General features: G+C 47.2%; 2 protein-coding genes across 3 annotated transcripts in view; one reads left to right on the forward strand and one right to left on the reverse strand.

Moving 5' to 3' along the window:
• ALPK3 (alpha kinase 3) overlaps positions 1-5,169 on the forward strand; it is a 43,369-nt gene extending 38,200 nt beyond the window's left edge. For both annotated transcript variants that reach the window (XM_081964599.1, XM_081964600.1), the window contains 3 exons: positions 25-245; positions 904-952; positions 2,230-5,169. In XM_081964599.1, the coding sequence (XP_081820725.1) occupies positions 25-245; positions 904-952; positions 2,230-2,572 (613 nt within the window). In that variant the 3' untranslated portion in view covers positions 2,573-5,169. The remainder of the gene's footprint in view (positions 1-24; positions 246-903; positions 953-2,229) is intronic.
• Positions 5,170-5,452: 283 nt separating this feature from the next.
• LOC309398028 (sodium/nucleoside cotransporter 1-like) lies at positions 5,453-21,888 on the reverse strand (the record flags this gene model as incomplete). Its single annotated transcript, XM_081964511.1, has 17 exons — positions 5,453-5,582; positions 8,441-8,552; positions 9,988-10,086; positions 10,325-10,406; positions 11,422-11,619; positions 12,594-12,762; positions 13,307-13,437; positions 14,332-14,457; positions 15,078-15,158; positions 16,220-16,300; positions 16,773-16,850; positions 17,708-17,821; positions 18,436-18,577; positions 19,195-19,384; positions 20,541-20,641; positions 21,529-21,602; positions 21,820-21,888. 17 exons carry the CDS (start codon positions 21,886-21,888, stop codon positions 5,453-5,455), a joined length of 1,977 nt encoding a protein of 658 aa, XP_081820637.1.
• Between the last annotated feature and the right edge of the window lie 4,324 nt (positions 21,889-26,212).

Consider the following 26,212-nt stretch of genomic DNA (forward strand, 5'->3'; position numbering starts at 1 on the left):
GAGCACTCTTTTTCTTTGACGCAGGATAATCCCCCTTTACCTGATCTATCGCCCAGCCAACAATATTCCTTACGCAACCATGGAGCAAGACTTACCTGGCTCGTTTCAGTGCTACTGTGGACGAGAAGGAGATGGCAACAGGTTGGCCCCACCCGACCCCTCTGAGATTGGGCAAAAGTGCTCTGCTTTCCAGCACTGGCTTTACCAGTGGACAAATGGCAACATCTTGGTGACGGACCTGGAAGGTGAGGCTCTTGTGTGGGCAACTAGATGCACCCTCTAACTTTTAGGTGACGCTTCTCTAGGTCAGAAGGGACTCAGTGGTGACTCAGCTGAGCTTGTCAGTCAGAAAGGTCAGCAGTTCAGCTGTTCGAACCCCCAGCGCCTCGTAATGGAGTGAGCTCCCATTACTTGTCCCAGCTTCTGCCAACCCAGCAGTTTGAAAGCATGTAAAAATGCAAGTAGAAAAATAGGAACCACCTTTGGTGGGAAGGTAGCAGCATTCCATGAGCCTTCGGCATTGAGTCATGCCGGCCACATGACCACGGAGACGTCTTCAGACAGCGCTGGCTCCTCGGCTTTGAAACGGAGATCGGCACCGCCCCCCTAGAGTTGGGAATGACTAGCATATACATGCGAGGGGACCCTTTACCTTTACCTCTCTAGGTCAGATTGTTAGGTAATCTGTTGTCCTCCTGATGTTCTGAGTAATGCTGAGAGTCGTTGGCACTTTTGTAGGTCAGCAAAAGTGGTAGGAATGTAGATTTTGGCACCTCTGCTGTAGATGAATGGATAGAAGCTGGCTTCAGTGTGACCTTCTAAGAGTCAGCATGGTAGTTGTTGCTGAACAAAAATGAGGAGTGGTGGACCTGCCGTACGATTTCATCAGAGCTTCTCTTGCAGGTGTTGGGTGGAAAGTCACCAATGTGAAGATTGCTACCAAAGCCAAGGGGTAAGTAACCACATTGCGTTGCTTTCCATCCAGGCTGGAAAACGGGGTTCAACCAGAGTGAGCCAAGACTAGAGCTTCAGCAAGGGGTTGGACTAGTAAACCTCCAAGATCCCTTCCGACCCTACGATTCTATATTTTTGGCACATAAAGGAATCTGCCAACATCGCTAACTAGCAGTTCCTATCCTCCTGCCAAATAATAAACAGCTTTGGCACCTTTTTACTCAACTTTCAGTGTATCTTAGGGCATTTTCCTTCCATAGCTTCCTTCTAGGTTGAAACCATGATAGTACTCTCTTGCTGTCTAACCAGATTTCTGCGAAGTTCATACCGCTGAACGAGGAATCCATGACATCTTTGTCCATCATGGCTTAGCAAAAGACAAAGATTGGCCAGCTCCATGTTAAACTCTTGTACAATCCAGGCCAGAAGATCTGATGGGATGTGGGCATTTAAACCTTGATTAGTCACCCACAGATCTCCTGGGTTGAGCTGAAATTTTTCTCCAGATACATCCTTTGCAATTTTCTATGGTGCCTGCTAACGCAAAGGCTGTCTCTCAGATGCCAGCTAGTCCTGTTATGGTCCGCCAAGGGCCAGTGGAGCTGGCAGCAGAGTTGGATAGTGAGGAGGTTGGGGAGGAAGATGGGCCAGTCCTGGGGGCTGAGGAAAGCTCAGACAAGGGCTCTGCATCAGAGGCAGAGAGGGAGCTAGACAGCAGTGAGGCAGAGGAACATCTGGAGCCTGTTCCCAGTGTGCACATGCGCAGAGCTGCCAGGAGACAAGAACAACTAAGAAAGCAGGGACAGCTTAGGAATAAAGCCACACCTTGGAGGTGATTGGCCCCTCCCATAGGACATAAAAGAGGAGCGAATGGGGAGGGGGCTTTTGCAGGAAACAATTTGTTCCTTCGGTCGTTTCAAGAGTGGAAAGTTCTTTTTTTGACTATAAGAGAATCTGTGCCAAGTGTTGCCTTGCCCTGCTTTTGGAAACTAGTTATCTGGCAGCTCTCCAAATGAGATAAGGTTCATGTTGATAAATATTCCTCGGAAAGTATGTTTGCTGACTGTGAATGAAAGGAATTCACAGTCATGTAAAATAAAAGGGATTTTGACGGTACCAAGACTCTGCTTTTTGCTTTTTAAGAAAGCCTACGTCAGAACAAATCCATTAATAGATATAAGACGAGGGGGAAGCATCAGTGAATCCCATAATTTATGAGCATGTCAAAGATGGAAGGGGAATGTATCTTGGGAAGTAACCTTCTTTCTCTGCCAGGTACCAAGGCCTGAAGGAGAGCTGCTACCCCAACCTCCTCAATCACTTCATTACCTCCCATCAATGCAACCGTTACTGTGAGCTCCTTGCTCTGAAGAGCCTTGAGGTTCCTCAACCTCCACCGAGAAGCAAAGGTTCTCGGAGTCCCAACGTGGGCAGAAAGTCCTCCTCAGCTCAATCCAGCCCTCAGCTCCAGAAGAAAGGCCTCTCGAGCCCCCAGGCTTCCAGGAAAGGGTCTGTGAGCCCAAAGAATGCCCGGAAATTTCCAGAACATGTGGCAGAATCGCAATCGACGGCATGGCCCAAGGGAAAAGACAGCGAGAAGATAGGACAGCTGCAGTGATGGGCAGGGGGGGCCATCAGCCAGGCACCTTGTGTGTGTGCCTGAGGAAGGGGGCAGGGTTGCCTCGTCCTCCTGTGGCTCCCCCACCTTTCCTTGTGTGAGGTCTGTGTGTGGTGTTTGAGGGAAAGAGCCATGCTGACCATGGCTCTCGGGGCAGGTTTGGAACCCCTCGGGAACGATGTGTGAATGCAACCGTGTGGTCACCACTGGCCCTGCAGAGAGTGGCATCTGCCTTCACAGTCCCATCACATGAGGCAGGAGCCTGGCACCCTACTTAAGTGCCCGTGTGGTTCTGTTTCTCCTTGGTGCTTTGGGCCGTGCTTTGAATATTGAGCCTGTCTTGTGGCTCCCAATAGGTTGAACGCCAAGATGGGGGCTTGATGCCAGGTGGCCAAGTGGACCTGTGCTCTACAGGACTCATGTCCTTGACTGCAATACGTCCCCTACCAAAGACCCAAAGTTCTCTGCTTTTCCCACGATGGTGTGAGCCACCTCAACCCCAGCGAGAACATTAACTTTGGCCAGGTCCTCTCTTCCCACCCACACCCAAAAGAGCACCTAGGAGAAGAGTGTTGACTCCCCCCTTTCTCCTTCGGAGGGGGATTCTGCTTCCTTGATGAGACTCCCCATGATGTGGCTGTGGCTGTGTTTGGGGACAATGACAAATGTCAAATATGTCGCAGCTAAGCCGGGAGGACATTTGGTCAATCCAGTGAGTCTGCAGAGATTATCGGAAGATTAAACGCTTCTTGCTGGGGGGGGGGGGTTCTGTTAAGATACAGCCTGTTGTGCCTTCAAATGGCTTCTACTGTACTGCTTTAAAATGGCTTCTACTATACAGCGCAGTGGAGTTGTCATGGTAATGGCTTCACAGTATTCCACAAGGGGGCTCCCTTTGGTGAAGGGGAAAATCCAACATTAGAACTCACGTTTCGGGGGGCACAGGGAAAACCTTTTTAACTCATTCAATTGTCGCCAAAATCAGGGCTCAAGGAGATGTTGTTCTTGCCATTGCCTCTTCAGGAATTGTGGCGACATTAATGGAAGGAGGGAGGACAGCCCATTCTGCATTTACGTTGCCACTTGACATCACCATTCCTGTCTAATACAGGACTGGGATAAGTAAATGCCAGGAAAACAGTGGGCTAGTCCATTATAAATATTGCTGCTTGATATTCATGCTTGAGTTGCCCAAGCCAAAGAAGGGAGCTTGGACTCTCCCCCCCCCCCCCGTGGGTCATCCAACAAACCATGTAGAACCTCCTTCAGTGTCTCGGAACTTCTACTGAAGCTGTGATGTTGAAGTGGCAGGGCCCAACTTGGTCTTCAAAGCTCCTTCAGGCGCAGGATGGAAGTTGCACGCCCTCCCATAGGACAATGGGTTGACAACAGGGGTGTCAAACTCGGTTTCATTGAGGGCTGCATCAAAGTTGCGTTTGACCTCGGGGGTCCGGAGTGGGCGTGCCCAAGGGGGACATGGCCAGCTGAACGTCACTCGGGTCAGGGTCACCTGTGGTGGGCCAAACGCTCTGCCAGCAAAAACGGTCTCCCGTTTTCAGCTGCGATGGCCTCCTGCAGCCCTCTGCCAGCAAAAACGGAGCTCGGGAGGGCCGCATGCAGCCCTCCCGAGCTGTGTTTTTGCTGGCAGAGGCTCCACGGGCGGGACCTTTGCTGTTTCCAGACGGCCCCATGGGCCAGATCTAAGCACTCCACAAGCTAGATCCGGCCCCCAGGCATTGAGTTTGACACTGCTGGTTTACAAGAATATGGGGAGAAATTGGGAGTGAGTGGGTTGTGTAATGCTGACTCAAAAAAAATATCATAATAAACAACCTGGGGTTCAAGAGTTGCTGAATAAAGTGAAACGGGATGTAACTTTTCTGTGGAAGCAGCGGAGACCTTCTCTGAATTTTATGTACTGTATGTGCATTTCTCTGTTGAAATCCGGCTGGTTGCCAAGACTTTGGTAAGCGTAGACTTGAGAACACGGTTTCTTGGAAAATACGCATGAGGACATTGGTTTATTTTCAAAACAAGTGATTTTGCCATCTGCAAGTTTGAGGTTTTTTCCTAATTACTTGGGAAGAAACTCCGTGGTGAGTGGGGTTTTCTCTCCAGTGCAAATCTCATTGAAATCCAGTGGGATTATCTGTGGGTCATTGGTGGGATTCTAAATTTTTTACTACCGGTTCTGTGGACATGGCTTGGTGGGCATGGCTTAGTGGCCGTAACAGGAAAAGATTACTGCAAAATCCCCCATTTCTTCCCGATCAGGTGGGACTCGGGAGGCAGAGAATAGATGGCGGTGGGGCCAGCCAGAGGTGGTATTTGCCGGTTCTCCGAACTACTCTAAATTTCTGCTACCGGTTCTCCAGAACTGGTCAGAACCAGCTGAATGCCATCTCTGCTGTGGATAGACAAACACAGTCACCTCTGCAACTGAAGACCCAACAGGAATGAATGCAGAGAGATCAAAGGAAGGCTGGATGAACTCTTGGGGTTCAATTGCAAACAGAGATTTGGCCATCTGTGCCAGGAACAACTTCACTGCTTGAACCCTTTCTTGCATTGTGACAAAATTAAACCACTGAAAGGAGTGTTGTGTTTGCGTGATGTGTGGCGTGGAATACTTCGAACCAAAACTACGGAGGATTTTTTTTTCATACATCACAGTGCAGCTTTGAACCCTTTGCACTCTTCATTGGCGTTGATAAAACCCTTTATTTTACAGTCAAAGGTGCTCTTTTTCCCTCCTCTCTTTCTTGCACAATCCCGTGAACTTATTCAACTGCCCCCCCCTTCCTTCCTTCCTTCCTTCCTTCATCTTCTACGTATCCCTTGAATTGTTGTCTTCTGCTCCATCATCTCATTCTTCCCCAGTTAAGGCTGGGCACATATGGAGGAGTTATAATAACCGCAGCATTCCTGGAGATAGGCCTGCGTTGTGTTGGCAGGTAGAGTCTCCCAAATGCCACCAAAGGAGAGGAATCCACTGGAACCAGGTAAGGAACTGTGGAAAAGAAAAATGGAGAGGTTAGAGCAGGGGTATCAATTGAGAGATGTATCAAAGTTCCGTTTGACCTTGGGGGGAAGGGTGGCATGGCCAATGGGGGTGTGGCCAGCTCAATGACACTCGTGTTGTGGTCCTCTAAGGCCGTAATGGCGAACCTATGGCGCAGGTCCCTAGGTCTGCTGCAGCATTGCATGTGTGCACCAGCTAGCTGATTTGGGGGCTTTGAAGGGCCGGCGGAGGTCTTTTTCACTGTCCCTAGGCTTCAGGAAAGCCTCCGGAGCTTGAGGAGGATGAAAAACAGATCTACCTGGCCTACTGGAAGTTCGGAAATGGAGCTTTTCCGGCTTCTGGAGGGCCTCTGGGTGGGCCGAGGGAGGCCATTCTCATCCTCCCCCAACTTCAGGAGGGCAGGGGGATCATGCATGATTGCATGGGGGAGGGGGAGCTGCGGGGTTCATGCATGCATGTACGGTGGGCACATGGGTGTGGACACGCACACGTGCACAAGCACTTTCAGCACCTGAGCCAAAAAAGGTGAGCCATCACTGCCAGTGATGTCTCTTTACCTTTACCTAGAGAATAGGAGAACCTGTTGTGCAGATCATCTCTCTCTCTTTTTTAAAGCAACAAATGTAAAGTGGAAATCTGTTCAGCACTTGATAGATTTGAAGTATTTCTTTCTGGAAATTAAATGACCGGCCATAGAGATGCTGAACCGTTCAAGCCACTACAAAGTTGAGTATCTATTTGCTGTCGTTTTTTTCCCAAGGCAAAAGGGTGCCATCTCATGGTCATTTAAAAAAACTTTTTTTTAAAGGAAATGGGAACCACATACACAACGGTAATAATACAAGAGTCCAAAACAGATACAAACTCAAGGTAAACCGCTCCAAACTTGATTGCAGAAAATATGACTTCAGCAACAGAGCGGTCAACGCCTGGAATGCTCTACCTGACTCTGTTGTTACATCCTCAAACTCCCACAGCTTCAACCTCAAACTGTCTACCGTGGACCTCACCCCATTCCTAAGAGGTCTGTAAAGCGGGCGTGCATAAGTGCACCAGTGTGCCCACCGTCCCTGTCCTACTGTCTCCATTTATTTGCACCCATTTCATTCATACTCATGTTTATTCTTGTACCTATTATCTTGTCAACAATTGACCAATCAAATAAATAAACAAAATCGAGGGATTTCTAGGTCTGCATTGATGACCAGGATTTCAAAAACACCATTTTCAAACATGGCATCTTGGAAACTGTTGACGATGTACTCGGTTCAGCTTTGCCAGCCAGCGCAGAAGGAGTCAGATCGTGATACGTGTCTACCATGTCGAAAGCTTTTCCTAGTGTCCATGGCCTGGAGCCCATTCCATGTGGCAATTAAGGTTAAATAAAACCACAGAGAATATCATCCTTAGTGTCTCTCCTAACACGCAGAATCAAGTGTAAAGCTATTGAAGAGGCCTTGACCCACACATTTCTGGCAATTCTGTCTCCTGACGTTCTCTTGCTGCATCAAATTCCTGTGCAGTTCATACTCCTGAACTGGGAATCTATGAAATCTTTGTCCATCATGGCTTAGCAAAAGGCAAAGATTGGCCAGCTCCATTCTGAACTCTTGTACAATACAAACCAGCTCTGATGTGATGTGGGCATTTAAACCTTGATTAAACACAGATCTCATGTGCCAACCCCGTGATAGCAAACCTATGGCACACGTGGCACACAGAGCCACCTCTGAGAGCATGTGAGCTGTTGTCCTAGGTTGACTGCAGTGTGCATGCATGCGCCGGCCAGCTGATTTTCACTCTTTGAAGGGCCTCCGGAGTGCCAGGGTCTCTGGAAGTCTCCGGAACCTGGGGAGGGTGGAAAATAGGCCTACTGGAAGTTCAGAAACGTGCCATTTCCGGCTCCTGGAGGGCCTCCAGGGGGATGGGAGAAGTCGTTTTCACCCTCCCTAGGCTTCAGGAAAGCCTCCAGAACAGTGGTGGGTTCCTGCCGGATCGCACCGGATTGCGCGCTCCCTTTCGGCGCTAAACCCGGAAGTACGGTCTTGCCCTGCCCCTGGCGACGGGACGACGCTTGCCTGCGCTCCACCAGCTCGGCTGGGACCGCAGACGTTTCTCTGCTCAGCAATGTCTTCAGTGGAGTGGTGGCAGCCTGGCAGGCTGAGCCTGCGTCCCTTTCAGGCGCTCCGCTCCGCTGAGGAAACGTCTCCGTTCCCAGCCGAGCAGGTGGGGCGCAGGCAAGCATCGTCCCATCGCCAGGGGCGGGGCAAGACCGTACTTCCGGGTTTAGCGCCGAAAGGGAGCGCGCGATCCGGTGCGATCCGGCAGGAACCCACCACTGCTCCAGAACCTGGAAAGGGTGAAAAACGGACTTACCAAGCCTACCAGAAGTTCAGAAATGGGGCGTTTCTGACTTCCGGAGGGCCTCCGGCACCCTCCTGAAGCCAGGAGAGGCCATTTTTGCCCTCCCCAGGCTTCAGGAAGGTGGGGGGGGATCATGTGCGCATGTGCGTGGGATGGGGCAGCGAGAGGTCATGCACGCATGTGCAGTGGTTGCATGGGTGGGATTGAATTACGGGTGTGGGCAAACGCGCGCACACTATCGCACGAGTAGCCGCGCGTGTGTGGTTTTGGCACCCGAACCCAAAAAGTTTAGCCATCCCTGTGCTAACCCAAAATCTTTCTCCGGATAATATCCTTTGCAATTGACTCACCCTTGCTGGTGGAAAGATCCATGTGCCCTACTGTGTGGAAAGTAGCATCGAAGCAAAGCAACGAATCAGGGTTTGGGGGTAGCTTCCTTTCCCCGCGTATTTCACACAAGCGCCACCCACGGAAGATCTCACCTGCTGAACAAATCTTTGCAGCATTCATGCAGGGCATAGCTGGTAGAGTTGATGGCGGTACTGTTGAAGAAGTCTAAACAGTTGGGCACGTCTCTGGGCACATAAAGGATTCCTGTGGGTAGGAAATTCAGAGCTCTTGGGAGAAGCCACACCTTTGCTTAAAGAGAAAGGAAGTCACCAACTGGGGGGTACAAACCAGAGGTGGGTTTCTACCGGTACGGTGTGGTCCAACCGAATAGGTAGTAACGGTTCGGTGGACACGTTCTATCCTTGGCGGCACCATCTTGGTTTTCTGTTCTGCACATGCTCAGAACAATCTTCATTGGAAAAAATATAATTCCCCCCTTTTTAAATGTTGTGCGCATGCGCAGACCATTTTAAGTGCAAATGCGCAGGCGTGCAGAGCGCACATTTTCCGTAAGCGCTATCGAAGCAAGTGTGCACGTGCAAACTTTTTGGGGCACTGAACTGGGAGTAATGGCAGCAGGAACCCATCCCTGGTCCAAACCCACCAGCCCGTATTGTTGCAAAGAAAACTGCGCGCAGAAAAAACACGAGCTTGTGCTGAGAGAACACAAGAACCCTATACAGGTAGTTCTCGACTTACAACAGTTCATCTAATGAGGGTTCAAAGTTACAACAGCACTGAAAAAAGTAACTTGTGACTGTTTTTCACATGACCGTTGCAGTATTTCCCATGATCACAGGATCAAAATTCAGCCGCTTGTCAACTGACTCCTATTTATGACGGTTGCAGCATCCCAGGGGTCACATGCAGGGCTGGTATTCACTTACCTTCCCTAAGGTTCCCCTTGCACATATATGCTAGTTGTTCCCAACTCTAGGGGCCGGTGCTCATCTCCGTTTCTAAGCCGAAGAGCCAACACTGTCTCTGTGGTCATGTGGCCAGCATGACTCAACGCTGAAGGCGCATGGAACGTCGTTACCTTCCCACCAAAGGTGGTTCCTATTTTTCTACTTGCATTTTTATGTGCTTTCAAACTGCTAGGTTGGCAGAAGCTGGGACAAGTAACGGGAGCTCACTCCGTTATGCGGCGCTAGGGATTCGAACTGCCAAACTGTAAACCTTTCTGATTGACAAGCTCAGCGTCTTAGCCACTGAGCCACCATGTCCCTTTCCTACCAGTGCCTTTCCCTATTGGTTTGCAATTGTGAGTGTGTGTATCCGCGCATGCACTTTGGCTTTAAAAAGGACCTAAACGGGATGCCGTAGAGCTGGGACGGGTGGTTGGGGCCACCTGCGATTTCCACTACCATTTCAGGTCAACCAGTCCGAACGGGCAGAACACCACCTCTGGTCACGTGTGATCTCCTTTTGCGACCTTCTGACAGAGCAGTCAAAAGGGGAAGCCAGGTTCACTTAACAACCGTGTTACTCGCTTGACAACGGCAGCGTCAAAGAAAGGCGGGGAAATGGGGCGAAACTCACTTCACACATGTTTTACTTAGCAATGAAAATTTGGGACTCAACTGTAGTTGTTTCACTTTTCCCCCTGTTTCCCCCATCGTCCTCCCCCAGGCAGTACCTGCAAGGCATGCATTGATGAGGGAGACACAGGCTCCGGTGAGCAAAGCTCGCAGGACGACGCTGGAAAATACACTCTTGCGTTGTGGTGCCATCGGAGCTTCGTGTTAAAAGAAAAGCAGATGGAAGATGTGGATATCTACGCTTTGAAATTGCTCTCCTCAGGGCCACTTTTGGTAACTGAGAATAACCAAGCCTTTGGAAGGAGAGGTTGGGATACTTAAGCCACAGAGGATGTAGCTATGGGGCAGTCCATTCCTTCCCCGCCCCTGGAAGCAAAAAGAGTCTTTTTCCTCCCACCATGAAGCCTTCAGCTCCCCACTGGTTTGTTGACTTACTCAAGCCACCCAGCATGATCCCAATAGCGCTCAGGTTGGCAAATCCACACAGAGCAAAGGTTAAAATGGTTTCAGCTCTGGGCTAAGGAAGGAGAGGGAGGGAGGGAGGGAGAGAGGGGGAGAGGGGGAGAGGGAGAGAGAGGAAGAGAGAGACACAGAGAGAGAGACAGAGACAGAAAGTGAGAGACAGAGAGAGAGAGACAGAGAGAGAGAGAGAGAGAAGGGGAGAGGAGGAGAGAGAGGGAGAGGGAGAGGGAGAGAGAGAAGGAGAGAGAGGGAGAGAGACACACACAGAGAGACAGAGAGAGACAGAGAGAGAAGGAAAGAGGGAGAGAGAGGGAGAGGGAGAGAGAGAAGGAGAGACAGGGAGAGACAGAGAGAGAGACAGAGAAGGAGAGGGGGAGAGAGAGACAGAGAGAGAGACAGAGAGAAAGACAGAAAGAGAGGGAGAGGGGGAGAGAGAGACAGAGAGAGAGACAGAGAGAAAGACAGAAAGAGAGGGAGAGGGGGAGAGGGAGAGAGAAGGAGAGAGTGGGAGAGAGAGAGGGAGAGGGGGGGGAAGAGAGAGAGAATATAATCAGTGTTGTGATAAAGAATAAATCCCCCACCCATTCCTCTTCCAGTTGGCATATTCCAGTTTTCCCTGCTCAGCACTTGCTGTTGGATACTCAAGCAAGGATAGTCAACTTTAGGGGTCTATGACCACTCAACATGGCCAACTCGCCATGGCCAACTTGCGGTGGGACAACTTGGTGCCGGACAAGAGTCCCAGTAGTATCAAAGATATTACAGGTTGAGTTGGCCATGGCAAGTTGATTGCAACGAGTTGTCCCCATTCCGCAACTTTAGGATGTGTGGACTTCAACTCCCAGAATTCCCCAGCCGGCATGGGGAAGTTGAAACCCAGGCATCTGAAAAGTTGCCAAGATTGAAAAGCATTGGTCTTAAGAAGAAACATCCATTGAACCTCTTGTAACCACATGCCAATCAGGACGTCCATGAGTTTGTTTCTGAGATTGCTCCCACCAAATCAAGAAGAGGGCAGGGTAGGTGGGCTTGGAGGAGAAAGAGCAGTGGCTTAGGACCAGGGTACTTACCGAAATCCACTGTTTTTGAGGACCATCCCACTCGGGCAGACCCGTCAGACGATTCTGTTTGTAGACCGACAATTGCTGGTAGGCCACAAATTCATTTAAGAAGAACTTGATTCCCAGCATCTCAGCAGCCCGGGAAGCCTCTTCCCAGCTCACCCCTAACAAGAAGGCTAAAGGCATCAGGACGTAGGAGCAGATCAGCTGAAAGCCAGAAGACAATTCTTTTAGGAGCATTGTAAGTAAAGTGCTTGGCTAACCTCTGCACATGTCCATTGGCCCTTTGTTCTGACCTAGGTCTCCTGGGACAGTAAAAAATCACACGCTTAGTCCCAAAACCCCTTTTTATTTCAACGGCTGTGAATTATGGTCATTCACAGCCCGTAATGATTCACCACCAGTCTGTCTTATGGGAGGGGCCGATCATTTCCAAGCCTTACTCCCGAGTTGCCTCTTTTGTCTTAACTGTTCTTATCTTCTGGCAGCTCTGTGCATTCACACACTGGGAACAGGCTCTCCCTGTTCCTCTGCCTTGCTGATGTCACTCCGGAGGCAGCACATAACTCCCAGATGGCTCTGGCCCCCTCTCTGCCTCCAATGCAGAGCCCTCGTCCGAGCCTTCCCCAGACTCCAGGACTGGCCCTTGTTCCTCCCCAACCTCCTCACTGTCTGACTCTGTTGCCAGCTCCACAGGCCGCCGGCGTACCACAACACCCTTCTGCTCCTGAGCACCCCCTCTTTCCTAAATTTGACAAAGATCTAGTTGATATATTGGTGTTGCATAATGCAATAGGTTTCGACCATTAGACACCACAAAATTGGGATGTGTGCCTCATGAGTGTGGGACACAGCTTCTGCATTCTCTTCTTGGGACTAGTTGCTGAAACAAATGATGGTTGGAAACTGGGCCTAATACATACCTTAAATCAGGGTTAATTTGATACTTGCCAAAAGATTTGAACCTCAATTCCAATGTTACTAGGGAGCCCGCTCAAATAGCAATGGATTGTAGAAACCTAGAACTAGTAGAAGACACAAGGTGGCTTTCTTCCAGCAGAGATGGTTTTAGTCAGGCTGGGCATATCACATCTTAATAATTTAGCTAGACAACCTCTCATGCCTCTTGATATTTTCATTATGCTGTCATAATCAACTTGGGGGGGTCTTGTGATAGATACCTGGAAGGAGAGTTGGGGCAACCCAACCATACCTCCTAGCCAACTGAGGGCAGCGTCGATGAATGCCAGCACCGCTAGGAAGGCAATGAGGTTGGCTGCAATGTTGGCCACCAGTCCCACAGAGGCAGAGGCACCATTACCAGCAGCTTCCAGAATATTCTTTTCCTCCCTGCGGGAATGTACAAAGAGAGAAGGAAATGGCGAGATGGTCCTGAACCTACCTACCTACCTACCTACCTTCCTTCCTTCCTTCCTCCTTTCCTCCCTTCCTCCCTTCCTCTTCCTTCCTTTTGCCTCCCTCCCTTCCCTCTCTCTGTTTCCTTCTCCCTCCTTCTTAAATTTGTTTGCTATTCATACCTTCATAGACAACTGAGGTGCATGCTGAAAAAAATGTGCTAAGCAGAGTCAGGGCCAATCTAATCCCAATCAGAGGCTGTGGAGTTTCAAAAGGCAGCCACTGTGACAGAGAGATCCTGCTAGATGACATTCTTTAATTGATGGGACCTGGATCATAGTCCTCCTGCCAACCCACGTAAAAACATCTGGGAAGCTGGAGCCACACCTTCTTCTCTTGTACCTCTCCAATCTTCTCCCCACCCAGCTGTGCTTGACACATTGGTCTTCTCCTCTTTTCTCTTCACATTTTCCTTGAAACCTGCTTCCCAGATCCCTATACAAGCCATAGGAACCTCATGGATTTTAGCCGCTCTCACCCGCAGGCAATTTTGATGCCTTCCTGGCTTTGGAATTTGGACTGTTCCACTTCTGGATAGACAAGTTTGGCCATAGCTAAAGCGCAAGGTGCTGCCATTACTGAGGCTGCGATGAGAGACGAGGCATCAATCTGCAAGAAGAATCGCAAATTGCCACAGAAGAGTCGACAAATGCCATATTCTTTAATCCAAGACGTTTAACTCTGGAATTTTGCAAATTCTTTCCTTTTCCAAACAGTAATTTAAAAGTTTCCAGGCAATTAAAAATGATGTAATTATTCTCTGCTGTAGAATAATTATACACTCATTGTTCCAATCAGTTCTAATAAAAAGGTGATTAGCTTATAGGGAACTACAAGACATTTTGCCCACATAGTTTATTAGAATATGATACTGATAATACCAAATCACACATCACGAGATGGCCTTTTACTACAATTTCCCTTTCACCCGATAAAACAACTCAGACCAAAGGCCAGATTATAATTAAAGATAAAATACGATCCAGCTTTAAACTGTGCTGCAGTAATAGTCTAAATAAATTGGCTTTGTCAAAAGTGGTTCACATCAACTCATGTCCTCTGGATGTTCATCTAGTTCCCATTTCACCTGATTAAATGCCTTTTCTAAACATCTGATTAAATGAAGTTCACCCCAAGGTCTGCACTTAGGAAGGACCTAAATAATGTCCCAATATTGTACCTGTAGGCAGTCAAATAGCCTGGTTCAGAAAACATGAACGTGTATATAATCTGCTATGATACATATGATAATTCCATATCATTTATGCAACAGTAAATGCTGCTGTACAAGAATTTCCTCCTCTTGTACAGACTCAGCTGTAGATATTTATTTTCTTTATTTTCTGTACAGTAAACTCACCCCCACCATCAAAGCTAGCACCAGCCAGAGCACAGAACAACTTAAAGAAGTAGTGCAAGATCAGAAGATGTGGAGAGACCTGGCCCATAGAATCGCCAAGAGTCAGATACAAGTCTGAATGGATATCGTATTTTATCACTCACCCCAAATGAAATGTATGCGCCCATCACACTACCAGCAATGGTAGCAAAGCCACCGGTCATCACAGCATGGATTTCTGAATGTGTCATGTCTCCCAGGTAGGGACGGACGAGCAATGGTGCTTCAGTCTGGAGGAAAAAAAGATAAAATCAAATAGAGGTCAACCAAGACGTCTGCAGACCCCAGAAATATAACTCAGAATTCTGTTACTCAGAAGCAACAAGTAGATAGCCTGATTCAACATTCTGCTTAAGCACACAGCCCAGGAGAATAAAATACTCAGTTCTGGAATAAACTATGAGAAATTTTGTGATGGTTTCACGTTACAAAAAATGGAAGAGAAATTCGCTTGAATGCAAACTTACCTCGTTTTGCACTTCAGAACCAAAATATAATCCAAACATTAGCTAGTTCTAAAATCTGCATTTCTTTAAATGTTGCAAGGCAGAATAAAAGGAAGAAAGGTTATATCGAAGAAAAAGGCAGATGCATGTAGAGAAAGATGCATCAGAGAAAATACATGTATGCATTTTCAAATCAAAAGTATGTATCCCTTTCCCCAGCAATTCCCCCCTCCTCCAAATTGTTGGAGGAGAAAAGAGACTTTTCTGAAATGCAGAAACAAAATAGCTTTGGAAAATGAAAAAACAGAAAGAAATTAGAATGGAAGTCTGTTCCCTCTCTTGTTTAGAGAGAAGGTTGAGAGGACCATTCAGGGGCATTCATGGAGGAAGTCAAGATCACTTACCATCCCCACAAATACATTCCCCACCACGCTCAGAGATTCGGTGGCCGCTGTGCCCATTGTAATTTGCAGGAGCCAGGACAACTGTTGGAAGAAGGTTGGAGGGTGTGACTTGGAGGACACTGGCAGCTTATGGGTCATTGTCCAGAATATCCTCGACTTAATCTCTTGCTGATTCATTGGCCAATCTTGCAGCAATATTGGGGCCATAGCTCAATGACAAGCATATGCTTTGCGTTCCAGAAAGCCTTTTGTCCAAAATCTGATACATCTTAGTAGGACTGAAGGTTCTTCCAGAAGAGCTTCTTCCAGAAGGTTGATCTCAACTGTGACCTAGATGGAGCAGTGGGGTCTGACTTGGAATGAAGTCCACAGCCAGGACAGATGTCACAGTTAATGGAATTAACCCCACCTCCTGTGCTGCCCACATCTTGTGGTGCTCTCTTCTCATCCACAAAGATACCCTGATGTTCATTTTGAGGGAGCATCTTCCATGTCTCTCTCTCTCTCTTTATCAAACTCTGATACCCCCATGTCTACTTCATCATACCCCTTTCCTTGTAAATTATCATGTTGTGTCCCTTCTATTAAAGGTAAAGGTTCCCCTCGCACATATGTGCTAGTCATTCCCACCTCTAGGGGGCGGTGCTCATCTCCGTTTCAAAGCTGAAGAGCCAGTGCTGTCTGAAGACGTCTCCGTGGTCATGTGGCCGGCATGACTCAACGCCGAAGGTGCACGGAACACTGTTACCTTCCCACCAAAGGTGGTTCCTATTTTTCTAATTGCATTTTTTACATGCTTTTGAACTGCTAGGTTGGCAGAAGCTGGGACAAGTCGCGGGAGCTCACTCCGTTACATGATGCTAGGGATTCGAACCACCAAACTGCCGACCTTTCTCGTCAACAAGCTCAGCGTCTTAGTCACTGAGTCAACATGTTCCCTTCTAGTAGTACTTTCTAAGAGCGGAAGAATTTATATTACTCTCTTTGGGTACCTTATAATGTTTCTTGGCCATACACTAAGGCCCTACATCCGGCCTTATGGCCAGATGTATGGTATATGTGTATGATCTATTCTATATACTGTTTTCGCTCTATTAGGAAAATTATAAGCTTATTCTTGGAATCCTAAAACTCAGTGTTACCTTCAGGATTATAAACTGCATGACTCCCAAGTAGTAGAGGATGGACATCACACAACTGAAGAAGACAACAATGGGCAGGGCCTGGAGACAGAAGAGAACAGTATGCATCCTTAGCACAGGGCCCCTGCAGCTTTCCAGATGTTGCTGAATGATAGCTCCCATCAAACCTAACCAATATGATTAATAATGAAGGATAATTGGAGGAAAGCATCACACCCTCGTACACAGAAGTCATACGGTTCTTGTGGAGTTTGAAGCCTAGGAAAAACCTAGCTTCCTAGTAAAACAAGGGGCACCCTGAACAAACCAGGTGTTCATCCGGTTTGGAGGAGCTTTGAGCAGGATGTTACTCCCTAATTGACAGAAGCAGACAGCAGTGGATAGAGGCAAGGGCACAGAATGGACCAGCCAAGGCTTCCCACTCCATCCTTCACCCAAGCATAAAGAACCAAAGACCTGGGCAAGGCAGCTGTGAAGCCATTTTTTAAGACCTTCAAGAGAAAATGGGGGCCAGGAAGAGGAGGAGAGGGAGAATATGTTTATCTACATTCACCTGAAAAGCAAAGCTTTCTTGAATCAGTTTCTCCCCAAAGACAAAGCTGGATCCAGCCGTGGTATAGTTGAGGAATGCCTGTAAGGGGAACAATATTAGAAGGTGCATTGTACTGCAAACTAGGGCATACAAAACCTTTGCCAGACCAATCCTCGAATACAGCTCATCTGCCTGGAATCCACACTGTATATCAGACATTAATACAATCGAACAAGTCCAGAGGTATTTCACGAGAAGAGCCCTCCACTCCTCTGCTCGCCACAGAATCCCTTAGGCCATCAGGCTTGAAATTTTGGGCTTGGACAATCCAGAACTACACCGATAAAGTCTGACCTAAGCATAGTACGCAAAATTGTCTGCTACAATGTCCTACCTGTCAAAGGCTACTTCAGCTTCAACCGCAATAATACAAGGGCAAACGGTCGATACAAACTCAAGGTCAACCACTCCAAACTCGATTGCAGAAAATACGACTTCAGCAACAGAGTGGTCAACGCCTGGAATGCTCTACCTGACTCCGTTGTTACGTCCTCAAACCCCCCACAGCTTCAACCTCAAACTGTCTACCGTGGACCTCACCCCATTGCTAAGAGGTCCGTAAAGGGGGCGTGCATAAGCTCCCCAGAGTGCCTACCATCCCTGTCCTACTGTCCCCATTTATTCATACCCATTTCCTGTGTTCGTGTCCGTGTTTATACTTATACATGTTATCTTGTACACGTTTGGCAAACTAAATAAATAAATAAGTAGCTCCCCAGAACATCTTCCTACTGTCAGGCCAGCCATGGTCACACCCCTGTCCTTCCCTCCTTCCCTCCCTCCCTCCCTCCAGCACTTCAATCCTAGCTAGTAGACATGTGACTTGTAAGGAGAGATTTTGTGCCCAAGGAACAAGGGATATCACATAACATCTTCAAACATTATTCTACTCATACCTGAATCTGATTGCCCAGCCATTGGAAAGCCTGAAATCCAGGTTCAGTTCGGATGATGAAGAGTCCGAGGACAAACTGTAGACCAAGACCCCACAACACAGCTCTCCAGGATACCTGCAACCCAGGACATTTTGTGAACATCTTCCAGACCAGGGGCGTCAAACTCAATTTCATTCATGGACACATCAGGGTTGTGTGGGCCTTGGCCAGGTGGGCATGGCCCAGGGGTGGGATTCAAATTTTTTTACTACCAGTTCTGTGGGTGCCGCTTTGTGGGCATGGCAGGGGAAAACTGCTGGCTCTGTGGGTGTGGCTTTGCGGGCGTTGCCAAACTTCTGGTTGAGCCGTTGGGCCATTTTTCATCATGGGGAGCCTAGGGAGGGTGAAAACGGAGGCTGTTTTCGCCCTCCCCACACTTCAGGAAAGCCTCCGGAGCCTGGGGAGGGCAAAAACTCCCCCTTGCGTGCAGGGGTGGGGCTGCGCACATGCACGGGGTGGGGGTCACGTGTGCATGCGCAGAGTCACATGTGCAGTTGAGTAGGCACACCTTTAGAAAAAGGTTAGCCATCACTGCGATAAGCCAACATCATGGAGAATTTACAGACTGCTCTGAGAAGCGCGACTGGAGGTAGAGTGAATAAAAAGCAGTACCAAAAGAAAAAGCCTGTTATATTGAATCTTGGTTAAGGTGCTAAACTAAAAAAAAAGAAAGAAATGATAGTGCTTACAGCCATGTGATGCTTGGAAAAGAGAAATAACAAGAAGACCAGCACACAGTAGCCACCCAATGAAATCAGCTGCTCTTTCCTCTCGGACATGTCCAGAACCAGCCATGTGATCAAAGCAATTAGAAGAAGGGCGCACAAAACCCTAGAAAATTACAGGGGAAGCAGAATAATATGTACTTGGCCTGATTCAACATACACCCACGATAAGCCATTTTATTAAATACACATTCTTGATAAGCCTGTGGGGGAAAACAATGGGGGGGGGGGGCGGGGAGAAAAGATATAAGAAAAGTCCTTATTGCAATACTTAATTTATCCCCTCTTACTTTCCACAATGTTGGGATTTACATTCTGTGCTAGGATATTTATATTTTACTTGCCTGGCTGAGGATCCTAGGGCGGAATCCATTTTTTTTAGCCTTTTAAAAAAATCAGTTGTATTATCTTTATGTTGCATCACTTATATTATTTCTTTGATTGCGTTGTGTAGTGTTGTGTTGTGTTGTGTTCTTCATTGCATTGCATTGTATTTATTCCTCCATGATCATGGAGTTATAAGATGCAAGCTCACCCTTAGGGTCATGCAATCCAACCACCAGCTCAATGCTCTAGAAATGCTCTAGAGATGCTCTGGAAGTGCTCTGGAAATGCTCTAGAAATGCTCTGATATCTAAAGAAGCAAAGTGAAGATTGGCTCACCATGGCTTCTTGAAAAAGACCTGACATAAAACTGATCTGTGCAGCCAATCAACCCCTTACCATTTCAGCCACGGCCAGGCCTTCTGACAGCATTTGCTGCAGGGGCTCAACATCTGGACAATCTTGGCTCCCAAATATTTTTTGACCAAGCTATAAGCCAGGAAAGCAACAGCCAGGCTTGTCAAAACAATCAACGCCAAAGCTCGAAGGTAGTCCAGGTAACAAGCAGCAATGAAGTAGGCCAGGTACCCTAAAATGAGAATAGCAATAGCACGTATATATATATATAACTTCACATTGCTTTACAGCCCTCTCTAAGCTGTTTGCAAAGTCAGCCTCTTGCCCCCAACAATCTGGGTCCTCATTTGACAGGCCACGGAAGGATGGAAGGCTAAATCAACCTTGAGCCAGTCAGGATCGAACTGCTGGCAGTGGGCAAAGTTAACCTGCAATACTGCATTCTAACTACTGAGAAGAAAGGAAGGAAGGAAGGAAGGAAGGAAGGAATCTCTCTTAAGTGGTCTTACAGAGTCAGCCTCTTGCCCCCAACTATCTGGGTCCTCATTTACCCACCTCGGAAGGATGGAAGGCTGAGTCAACCTTGAGCCTGGTGAGATTCAAACTGCTGGCAATTGGCAGTCAGCAGAATTAGCTTGCAATACTGCATTCTAAACACTGGGAAGTGGAGTGAGTGAGTGAGTGAAGAAGGAAGAAATGAAGGAAGGAAGGAAGGAAGGAAGGAAGGAAGGAAGGAAGGAAGGAAGGAAAGGGAAGGAAGGACTGACTAGCAATAGCCCATAGATTTATATGCTGCTTCCCAGTGCTTGAAAGCCCTCTCTAAGTGGTTTACAGAGTCAGCCTCTTGCCCCCCAACAATTTGGGTCCTCATTTTACCCACCTCGGAAAGATGGAAGGCTGAGTCAACCTTGAGCCAGTCAGGATCGAACTGCTGGCAGTGGGCAGAATTAGCCTGCAATGCTGCATTCTAAACACTGGGGACGGCCACTGTGCCACCAAGGCTCAAGGCATTGAACATCAAGACCTCAAAGCATTGAACAGCCCAAGGTCTCAAGTCTTCAGAAACCACCGCAAATTAGTTATAGCTGGTCCATACAGTTCATTTAGACTAGTGCCATTCACAAAGGTTTGGGGCAGAAGTTCCAGCACTGGCTGAAATACAGGGAGTCCCCTCTTTATGAGCATTTACTTAGTGACCCATTCAAAATTACGACGCCACTGGGGGAAAAAGGGACTTACAAGCGATTCTTGCACTTATAGCCATCGTAGGAGCTCCAGGGTCATGCCATCAAAATTCAGGCACTTGGCAACTGACATGTACTTATAACAGTTGCAACTGCCCGGGGTCCTGTGATCACCACTTGCGACCCGGAGAGTGAAAGACTTACCTGCGCATAAGATGCCTAAGAATACCCGGTGGAATAATTTACGATGAGCCTTGCAGAATCTCTTTGCTTTAGAGAAAGGCTGAGTCACGTTCTTGAGCCAGCTGAAAGGCACATCAAGAAAATCAACATTACAGAACATCTGGAAGGGATCCTATACATAATTTTGTGGAGCCCATTTTGGATATTTATGGTTAGACTAACTGGATACCCATGCGCTGCTATGAAACTTTGTGATCGGGCTTGATAAATTGACACTTACAGCTTGAAAATTAAGCCTCTCCTCTCCTATCTTATCCCCTTCTCTCCCTCAGGCTGGCCCTATAGAGGCCTCTCCTATCTTATCCCCTTCTCTCCTTCAGTCTTAGCATCAGAGCATTTTTCAGGTTGGGAGGGGGAATAGAATGTCTAAACTCCCAGCTGGATGAGTTGCGCATTGGCCACGGCCACAGCTGAGTGGCAGTTGGAACGGAGTTCTTTTCAGGTGGGGAGGGGGAGTAGAACGTCTCCTTAGCATCAGAGTGTTGTAATAATAATATAAGAAATACTAACGATCTGATACTCATCCTTGAAGGTCTTTCCCCAAAGACCTTTAAGGATGAGTAAAATCAGGCTCTTTTTCCGTATGGGACCACATCACCTTGATTAATCCCATGGCTTGATTCTTCTTTTTAAAAAATCTCACTACATTAGTACAGTAAACGGCTCTGAGTTTCTGGAAATGGAGCAGCATACAAACAATAGCAATAATATCAAGTAATATCCAAAGGAGCTATTATATTTCTGTGGCATTTCTGAGAGGTAATTATTCTTTCTTCCTTGCACAAGTTGGGATGAAAAGACAAACTGGGATCTCAGATTGAGGCTGCCAATCTACAGGGGCTCACACAAAGCAGCTAAGAAGGGGAACATCTGGGGATCTACTAGTTTTAAACAACAGTTGATTCTCCAGCTGAAACAACACATTTCCTTGGTCATCCATACTTAGTACCTCCCAAAACGACTGTCCTGGACAGGATTTTCTTCCCCAAGAGACGGTGCTTCATTTCCATTTGTCTCTGATTCCTGCCAAAAACACATACTTCATTTACCATCTCTGAGGAACATGTGAAGCACAAAGCTAAGGAGAGGAAGAAAAACTTACCATGCTATCTCCATTTGTAGGTGAAATCTTGACTTCCTCCATTCCATTTCTCTCTGATTCCTGCCAAAAACACAGACGCCATTAGCATCTTTGAAGAAAGTGTGAAGGACAAAGCTAAGGAGGAGGAGAAAAACTTACCATAAGCTCAAATGTTGGGTTTTCCAAGCCCTTATGACTGTTTTTCGGTGAAATCTTGACTTCGTCCATTGTCTTGGGGTTCTGAAGCTGCTACCTCCACCTTGGCCTGTTCTGGAAGACAAGATCCACTGTCAGCTTGCCGAGTATTTATTTTCAACTAATAAATGATCTGTCCTGCACATTGACAATAAAAATCAGAACACCAAATACAAGTTGGGTGGAAACGATCTCGTAGACGGCCCTCACTCTGTCAAGGACCTAGGAGTACTCATCACAAACGATCTAAGCCCCAGAGCTCACTGTAAAAAGACCTTAAGAGTTGTAACCCTAATTTTGTGAAGCTTCTTTTCCGGTAACATTGTACTGCTAATTAGGGCATACAAAACCTTTGCCAGACCAATTCTCGAATACAGCTCATCTGCCTGGAATCCACACTGAATATCGAACATTAATACAATTGAGTAGATCCAGAAGTATTTCACGAGAAGAGTACTCCACTCCTCTACTCACAATAGAATAATTTTGGGCTTGGACAATCTGGAACTGCGTCTCCTGCGGTCCAATCTAAACATTATAGGCAAAATTGTCTGCTACAACGTCCTACCTGTCAACGACTTCTTCAGCTTCAACCACAATAATACTCAGGCAAACAATCGATACAAACTCGAGGTCAACCGCTCCAAACTCGATTGCAGAAAATACGACTTCAGCAACAGAGTGGTCAACGCCTGGAATGCTCTACCCGACTCTGTTGTTACATCCTCAAACCCCCCATAACTCCAACCTCAAACTGTCCACCGTGGACCTCACCCCATTCCTAAGAGGTCCATAAAGGGGGTGTGCATAAGCTCCCCAGAGTGTCCACCATCCCTGTCCTACTGTCCCCATTTATTCATACCTATTTCCTGTGTTCGTGTCCGTGTTTATACTTATACATGTTATCTCGTACACATTTGGCAAACTAAATAAATAAATAAGTAGCTCCCCAGAACATCTTCCTACTGTCAGACCAGCCATGGTCACACCCCTGTCCTTCCCTCCTTCCCTCCCTCCAGCACTTCAATCCTATAACTCCACTTCCAGGTAGAATGCTTCTATCCATGGGCTACAAACATCTGTAGGGGCTACAAACCCGATGAGTTAATCAATTACCTGACACTACCTGTTTCAGTTGAGTGTACCGGATAGTGTATTGGTTGCACCGTTGCTATCAAAGTGTGCTGCTCTCCTTCTCAACCAACAAGTCGCACTGTGATTCTTTCCACTGTATTTCCTTCCACAACTGCAGGAGGTCACAAGCTAGCCCCACAGTTTTTGCTATCTGGCTCCTTCGTCTAGGGGAAGCAGTTGCTCCTTAATCCCTCTTTAGTGGGTTTGGTTCTCTTCCCAACAGTAATCCTACCCATATCCATGATAAATAACTCCCAGCAAAACCAGTCTCTTCTCCGCAGCTCACCCTCAGAACCAAGAAGAAGTCCTTTAGTTACTACTTATCCTTAAGACCAGATCATAAATCAGTAATCAATTAACAGCTGCATAGTCCAAAGATCTGGAGATAGATTTATTAGCCCATAACAAAAGTCCTACTCCTCCCCATTCCCACCCACCTGGGAGTTTTATTATGTTTCCGCACTCTTTCTACCTACCTATTTCCAGGAAGAACTTCATTTTCTCCCCTTAGGGAACTGAGAAGAAAGATCCCAATCCAATCAAAGTCAAAATCCATTCTCCAACAACTGCAAGGAATGGGGTGATGAGGATGTAGTAGATTGCAGAAAGATTCTGCAGGAGGGCTTGCAGGAGGCTTCTTAGTCCTCCTGAGGTCCTCTTGATGTCCTTCAGATATGAAACACATCTGGTTTTAGACTGCAAAGGGGCCCTACTCCTTAAACACAGAACAGGTAGAAGCAGAAAAGGCTACCTAGGATTAAATGCCAACGACGCATCCAAGTTAGGGTCAAGAGAAGAGAAGGACTAGAATGGATGTCAACCTTTTCACTCTCTGTTGCTTCTTCAAGTCATATTTTGGGCAGAGCCTTCGGTGTAACCCTTGTAGAGAAATGCAAAAATCCCTTTGATCTTTTCTTTCCAAGATCATCTCGGTACTCAGGAGCAGTTGAGGGAAAAGAAAAGCTCATTCAGTGTTGGAAAAATGGAAAGCAAGAAAAAGAAAAGAAAAATAACCCCGCCTTGATTTTATTTGATAGAAGGAGGAATAGAAGTAGACTTTGGCAGGGTTTCAAGGTTCTATTATTATAAGCTATAACAATAAAGTGGAATTCCAGTAGTCCTTGCAATGCCTGGTCAGGGGTGGGGAACTGTGGCTCTTTTGCGACTTGTGGACTTCAACTCCCAGAATTCCAGAACCAACATAGCTGCCTCAGGAATTCTGGGAGTTGAAGTCCACAAGTCACAAAAGAGCCACAGTTCCCCACCCGTGCTATAAATCATCTGTCAGGTTTCCGAAAAATGCCCTAATTAATTCATGAGCCTCAAGCCAAGTTTCAAAAGAAATCCAGTCATTTATTAGGAACACCATTTCGGCAATACCCCATTGCAGTCAGATCTGACCTCATTTTAATTATGGCCACCACACCACCACAATCCCATAATTTTAGACCATGTGCTCGGCAGGACAGTTGCGTGTCCCCTTGTACTCTGGGTAGCATAAAACATGCTGATGGTTCAACAACAACTTTGAGGTTGCTCTGGCGATAGTTACACATTAAACAGTTCAACTCTCGGATAGTTTGAAAACAATCAGAAGGCAAAGAAATTTTGCGTGGGTGAAATAAAGCCCAGGAAAGCCCAGGATGGATCTTCAACAATGGACAAACTTTGGGTTGAAATGGTCTGAAGACGTAGCAGGCACGTAGAGCAAGCAGGGAGGAGAAAAGACAGGAATCTGCTCTACAAGATCCTTTCAGGGGACAGATAAGAAAGGGAGATAGATAAGAAGGAACCACGTCATTAAGGAAACAAAGAAAAAATGTCCACAGAACACAACAGAATAACAGAGTTGAAGAGGACCTTTACAATACAATAGTAGAGTTGGAAGGGACCTTGGAGGTCTTCTAGTCCAACCCCCTGCCTAGGCAGGAAACCCTATACCGTTTCAGACAAATAGCTAACCAACATCTTCTTAAAGACTTCCAGTGTTGGGGCATTCACAACTCCTGGAGGCAAGCTGTTCCACTGATTAATTGTTCTAACTGTCAGGAAATTTCTCCTCAGTTCTAAGTTGCTTCTCTCCTTGATTAGTTTCCACCCGTTGCTTCTTGTTCTACCTTCAGGTGCCTTGGAGAATAGTTTGACTCCCTCTTCTTTGTGGCAACCCCTGAGATATTGGAACAATGCTATCATGTCTCCCCTAGTCCTTCTTTTCATCAAACTAGACATACACAATTCCAGCAACAGCTCTTCATATGTTTTAGACTCCAGTCCCCTAATCATCTTTGTTGCTCTTTCTCAAGCCGAAGGCACTGTACCATTTCAGACCAATGACTGTCCAATCTTTTCTTTAAAACCTCCAGTGTTGGAGCATCCATGATTGAATGATCTTGAAATTTATGTCCCAAATGTGCTTTTCCAAAAGGCAACTGAACTTTCTTGTCCCCCCCCCCCCCTTAAAAACGTTTCGCTTCTCATCCAAGAAGCTTCTTCGGTTCTTCAGGAACTAAAGAAATGTTTTTAATTTAATTTAATTTAATTTAATGCTTCTAGACCGCCCCCTCTCCCGAAAGGGACTCGGGGCGGTGTACAGTTCATACAAAATATATCAGATACAATAAAATTAAGTATGTACAGTTGACAGCTGACATGGAGGAGGTAAGAATGACATTAAAAGAACTGTACAAAGCAGATTAAAATAAATTCAAACCCCTAAAAACAAATACAGTGAATTAAAAAACCCCTAAAATAACCAGATATAGTGCGTTTGCCAGGAGGGACAGTTGAATTATGCCAGGCCTGCTAATCGGAACAGGTGGGTCTTCAGTTTTTGCCGGAAGGAGCGGAGGTCAGAAGTGGTTCTAATGTCGGGGGGGAGGTCATTCCAGAGGGTTGGGCCCATCACAGAGAAGGCCCTACTCCTCGGTGTCGCCCGCCGGCATTGTCCAGTGGACGGCACCAGGAGAAGTCCCTCCCTGTGTGAGCGTATTGGCCGCAGGGATGTATGTGGGAGGATGCGATCCCGCAAGTAACTAGGTCCCGTGCCATGGAGCGCTTTAAAGATGGTAATCAGCACCTTGAAACGCACCCGGAAAACCACAGGTAGCCAATGCAGCTCGCGCAGGAGAGGTGTTACGTGGGAGTACCTCGTACTCCCCATCACAGCCCGCGCGGCTGCATTCTGAACTAACTGCAGTCTCCGGGCGCGTCCCAAGGGCAGCCC

Source organism: Natrix helvetica, assembly GCF_964273705.1.
Source record: "Natrix helvetica genome assembly, chromosome: 12".
NCBI lineage: Eukaryota > Metazoa > Chordata > Lepidosauria > Squamata > Natricidae > Natrix > Natrix helvetica.